This window comes from Eimeria acervulina, genomic scaffold (genome assembly GCF_000499425.1).
Source record: "Eimeria acervulina Houghton genomic scaffold, Eah_scaff1430, whole genome shotgun sequence".
NCBI classification, from domain to species: Eukaryota; Apicomplexa; class Conoidasida; order Eucoccidiorida; family Eimeriidae; genus Eimeria; species Eimeria acervulina.
This window is the reverse complement of record NW_013549200.1, coordinates 1-5,769: the sequence shown is the minus strand read 5'-3', so window position 1 is coordinate 5,769 and position 5,769 is coordinate 1. Positions and strand designations below refer to the sequence as shown.

The following is a 5,769-nucleotide window of genomic DNA, read 5'->3' as shown; positions in this document are numbered from 1 at the left end:
GCTGCAGTAGAAGAGTAGAAGAAGAAAGGAGACGAGTTATTGGGGTGTATACGCAGCTCTGCATTAATAACACTGAGTAGCAGCAAGAGAAAGATAAAAGAAGAATAAAATAGAATAAAAATAAAACAAAGAAGATTCTTACCTTGAGTATGCTGTCTGTACGATATATATATTTGTATTTTATTCCTTAAATTCAATATTATTATTATTTAAACATAAATATATAAATAGAAGAATAAAAACAGAGAGGCGGCTGTCTACCGCTGTTTAGCTGTGTACATACACCTCAAAGATAAGAAAAGATACAACATAAAAGACATATATATTAAAAGAAGATATTGCATGCATGCAAACAAAGAAAACAATCATTTATATTGTACACAACTTCTTCTATCTCCAGCAGCAGCAGCAGCAGCAAGCTAAACAAAGAGAGACAAGGAGACAGCAGCAGCAGCAGCAGCTGCTGCTGCTGCTGCTTACGCAATATAGAGGAGCGTGTTGCTGCTGCTTGTCTATATTTCTTTCTTACAACCCCCCCAGAGCTTGTCTTTTCTTTTATTATAATTAATATTAAGTATTTAAATGCATTATTTATCAAAGCAGCTAGTTTGCTGCTGCTGCAGCACAGACATCTGCGCAGCCTTCTTCAGCCTACGGGGGGCCCCCCTTCTCCCTAAGGCAACGCCAGTTGTCTCTTTGTTTATAACTTCTCATTTTAAAGGGCTGCTGCTGCTGCTGCTGCTGCTGCGACTTGAATGATATATCATTTAAACTTGATTTTCTTCTGTTGTAGATATAAGCTAAATTCTCAGCTTAACCCGCAGGCTCCCCCCCTGTTTCTTGCTGCGGGTTTAGGGTTTAGGGTTTAGGGTTTATGGTTTAGGGTTTAGGGTTTAGGGTTTAAAACCCATATGCGGGGGTATATTTGAAGCGAGCAGCAGCAAAAAGACCGGCTGCTAGCATGCAGTGCAGTGCTGCGAACCTGACGTAGCAGCAGCAGCAGCAGCAGCAACAGCAGCAGCAGCTGCAGCAGCAATATAGTGGTATCTCAATATTTGCTTCCCCACTCATTTATAGCTAAGATGAATTCGAGTCTCTTCGGCTTCTCCACGGGGCTGCAGCAGCAGCAGCAACAACAGCAGCAGCAACAGCAGCAGCAGCAGAACGCTGCAGCAGGTAGGTTCCCGCCCCCTCTTACTTTGAATATCAAGAAGAATTTTTTAGGGTCTCTTCAGGGCTCTGCATGAGTATCTGCAGTGCCTAGCTAAGGTTTAGGGTTTAGGGTTTAGGGTTTAGGGTGTTTGCTTTGCTCAGCCGCACAGGAGCTGCCTATACACCAGAAGAACTACCTTGTCTCGCTGCAGTCCAGGCTGCAGCGGGTAGAGCAGCTGCTGAAGGATGAGACGCCAGCAGCATTAGGGTTTTCTTATGATCTCGATAGCAGCAGCAGCAGCAACAACAACAACAACAACGCAGGCCTCACACGAGCGCAGCAGCAAAACCTGCAAATGGAGCAGCAGGTGCAGCAGCTAGCAGCAGCAAACCCGCAGCAAGGTCAAGAACTTCTTTCTCGCTGGCAGAGAGCAGTCTACAGAAACCCTGACCGCCAGGCGGGTGCGTCTAGGGTTTAGGGTTTAGGGTTTAGGGTTTAGAGTAGATGCAGCAGCAGCAGCAGTTGTAGGAGAGGTTTCTGCGCAGTCAGTGCCGCATTCAACAACTCTTCCTTATATGCTCCTGCTTCTTTTGTTGCTGCTGTTGTTGCTGCTGTTGCTGTTGCTGCTGCTGCTCTTGCCGCTGCTGTTGTTGCTACTATTGCTCTTGCTGCTGCTGCTCTTGCCTCTGCTGCTCTTGCTGTTGCTGCTGCTCTTGCTGCTGCTGCTGCTGCTGCTGCTGCAGGGGTGGTGGTGCCTGTCGTGGGGCTGCAGGGTTTAGCAGCGCGCATTTCAGGTGCAGGTGAGAGGATGGAGACAATTGTACAAGCAGCAGCAGCAACAGCAAGAGACACAGAGAAGCTTGCCGCCAAGTACAAGCAAATGAAGGCAGCAGTAAGAGGAACTGCTGCTGCTGCTGCTGCTGCTGCTGCTGCTGCTGCTGCTGTTGCGCTGCTGTTGTGCTGCTGTTGGTCCCACTGCTGCTGCTTCACTCGCAGCTGCTGCTGCTGCTACGGCTGCTGCTCCCACTCATGCGGAAGGTGTTTCTGCTGCTACTGCTGCTTCTACTGCTGTTGCTGCTGCTGCTGCTGCATCGGCTGAGGCCGCCTTCTTTTGTCTTTTAAGGTGCTGCGCTGCTGCTGATGTTGATAACTCCTGAAGGCACTGGATGACGTGACGAATTGTTGCTGCTGCTGCTGCTGCGGCTACGGCTGCTGCCGATGGCAGTGTTGCTGCTGCTGCTGCTGAGTTATGGAGCCTGTTGAGGGTTGTTCTACTTGCTGCGTTGCTGTTGCGTTTGCTGCTGCTGCATGCGCTGTGGTGCTGCTGTCGACTGTGGGGCTGCATGCGTTTGCCGCCGCTGCTGCTGCTGCTGCTGCAGTTGGTGAGGATTAAAAAGAGACACGCGGTCTTAGGCCACAGCCTCATCAGGACAGTTGGATTGCTGGAAGGTGCGTTCTGCTGCTGCTGCTGCTGCTGGGGTTCTGCTGCTGCTGTTGCTGCTACGGGCCCTTCTGCTGCTGCTGGTGCTGTTGCTGTCCCTGCTCGGTAGAAAGAGTGATTTAGAGCAATTTGGCGCTGCTGCTGCTGCTTGTGAAGGGGCCTTCTTCAATGTCTCGGTTCTAGGCACTGTCGCCGTTGTTGCAGCAGCTGCTGCGGTTGTTGTTGCTGCTATTGCTGCTGCTGCCGCTGCTGTTGCTGCTGCTGCTGCAGGATTGGCTGTTAGCCGCGGTGTCTGTGAGGCAAACCCGCGTTGCGAGGCAGCAAATGAGCAGCTACTGATGCGTATTCAGGTAAGCAGCGTTCAGTGCAGCAGCAGCAGCAGCAGCAGCAACAGCAACAGCAGCGGCAGCAGTAGCAGATCTTCCTATGCCTGCAACGGATTTCAGCGCACTTCTTCGTTGTGTTTGCTGCCATTTTCTGTTCAGTAGTGGCTACAGTGTTAAATTGCTTGTTTTCTGCTGTTGCTGCTGCTGCTGCTGCTACCGCTGCTGCTGCTGCTGCTGCTGCTTATTTCTGTTTGCTGCAGGAGAAGTTTCAGTGGGCAGACTGGCAGCAGCGGATAGACGGCTTGCGTGTGTGGCTGGCGAGTTTGCAGCAGCAGCAGCCGGAGAGCAGCAGCAATAGCAACAGCAACAGCAGCAGCAGCGGCAGCAGCGAGGAGCAGCAGCCGGTGGTAGCGCCCGCTCTGCTGCGGCTGCTTACTGTTCAAGCGGAGACGGTGCAGCAGCTGCTGCAGTCGCTCGCAAACACAGAAGCACACGTCTCTCGACTCCAGGCTTCAGTTATAGCTGCACGCACCAGGACAAAATAACGCCCTCAACACAGCAGCAGCAGCAGCAGCAGCAACAGCAGCAACAGCAGCAACAGCAGCAGCAAGGGGGGGCCTTCTTTCCCCCCTTGGGGCCCCTTTGCATTCAGACAGCCTCCAGCTGAATTTGCAGCAGCTCAGCAGCAGATGAAGGGGCCCCCCTTTGGGGGCCCCCACCCCTTGGTTATATTTAGAATTCATCCATCTGAATATAGAGAGCTCCTTTCGATTGGTGATGGGGGCCCCCACGGAGTTGCGTGGAGGCCCTCCTTAGGGGGCCCCCTGAGGGTACAAGGGGGCCCCTTGAGGGTACAAGGAGGCCCCCTGGGGGCCCCCATGTGCCGCAGTTCATAGCGCAGCATTCGTTTATTTTGCTGTTAGGGGGCCCAGGGGCCCCTAGGGATATTTGGGGGCCCCAGCGGGCCCCAGAGGAGAGGTTTAAAGGATGCCGAGTGTTTTGCTGAGCTTCTTGTCAGTCTTCTTGACTCCTTGTCCTGCAGCAGCAGTTGTATCAGCTGCAGCAGCAGCAGCGGCAACTGCTGCTGCTGCTGCAATTGCAGTTGCTGCTGCGGAATGTGCACTTGTTCGGGGGGAGGGAGCGACATCTATTGTTGTTTTCTCTGGCGATTAGATTAAAGAAGTAAAGGGATTTGTCTTCGTTATATTTTCGCGCATGCAAGGGGCCCCTCCACAGACAGATGGATGGGGCTGCAGCTGAGCCTGTGAGATCAGCTCTTAGTAACGCTTTTTAGGGGCCTTCTTTACTTCTAATGGGGCCTCATAGAGGGCCCAGCAAACTCCAACTCCCCAAAAGGGTCCGAATTAGCTGTTTCACAAGGGGCCTCTGAGGGGCCCGCTCTGAGGGCCCCGCTGAGGGGCCCCCTTTGAGGGCCCTGCTGAGGAGCCCCCTTGCGGGCCCTCCTAGGGGCCTCCCTGAGGGGCCCCTGATGGGGCCCTCTTAGGGGGCCCTCCTAGGGGCCTCCCTGGGGGCCCTCCTAGGGGCCTCCCTGAGGGGCCCCTGATGGGCCCTCTTAGGGGCCCAACTTGAGGGGCCCCCTTGAGGGGACTCATTTGCATTGTGTTGCATTTGGGGCCTTTTGAGGGGTTGAAATTTGCTGTGGGCGGACATGGGGTGTTAAGAAACGTATTTAGGGTTTAGGGTTTAGGGTTTAGGGTTTAGTTGTTTCCGTTTTAATGGCAGTAGCAGCCCCATAGAATGCAGTAGCAAGACATTGCTAAAGGGCTACAGTTTCTTTCTGCTGTTCTGCTTCTGGGGGATGCATGCATTCCTCGCCTTTCGTGAGTTTCAACTGTACGTACACCTGAGCAGCTGCCTCTCCCCCCCGTGCCATGGAGCGCCAGACCCCACAGCAGCAGCAGCAACAACAGCAGCAGCAACAGCAGCAGCAGCAACAGTGTCAGTGCACGAATATATATCCTCAACGGGAATGAGCTGGGGTATATATAGAGGGCGTCCTGTAGGAATATAGTAATGTGAAGCCTTTACTTAGACTTCATTCAAACACATTTATATCTATCTTTATATCTATATATATTTATATTTTAATGCTATTCTCCTCTGCCACAGCGGGGCTTCTGCATGCGTACGAAGCACTTTTAAATCTTTTAAGGGTATTCTTCTTCCTGCTGAGTAGAGAAACCCCACGAGTGAAGCTCTCAGTCGGGTGGCTGGAGATGCATGCATGCATGCATGCTTTTGGTGCTGCTGCTGTTGCTGCTGCTGCTGGTGTAGAGCAGCAGTGAAACAGAACAAAGAGAAGAACAGAGCACAACAGTCCCACCCCCACCCCCGCTGCAGCAGCGGAAGGCTGAGTCTTGAGACCTAGAAGGGCCCCCAGAGGGGGACAGCTAGCTAGGGTTTAGGGTTTAGGGTTTAGGAGGAGTACAGAAAGGAGGCCCTTCTTCTTGCATCTCCGCCTCCACGCACAGACCCTAGTAACCCCCCTGAAGCTGCACAGTATATATATCTATATGCATACATACATACATATATATATATATATATATATATATATATACGCAGCCCTTGCTGCCATAAGATGCTGTTGTTCAAGGTACGGGGACTCCACCGGCGTCTCTTTATTTTAATTTATTTTGCGGGTTGTTTCTGTGTTGAGGGTTTAGACCATGTGGAGTGTCTGTACATTTCTTGCAAGAGTGCATGCATTTGATTTAATGGAGATGATGCATACAGCCCAATTGAGAGGCTTTTTCTTTTTATGTTTGTTTATATAGGGGAGGAGTCTTTATATGCTGTGCTCTATTCACCTTATTGTACGCCTTTGT

General features: G+C 51.6%; 1 protein-coding gene across 1 annotated transcript; it reads left to right on the top strand.

The window, feature by feature from the left end:
• Positions 1–1,082: 1,082 nt before the first annotated feature.
• On the top strand, positions 1,083–3,465 carry EAH_00059670 (hypothetical protein, conserved; the record flags this gene model as incomplete). The annotated part of the gene is made up of 4 exons (XM_013393545.1): positions 1,083–1,176; positions 1,315–1,614; positions 1,897–2,045; positions 3,181–3,465. 4 exons carry the CDS (start codon positions 1,083–1,085, stop codon positions 3,463–3,465), a joined length of 828 nt encoding a protein of 275 aa, XP_013248999.1.
• Between the last annotated feature and the right edge of the window lie 2,304 nt (positions 3,466–5,769).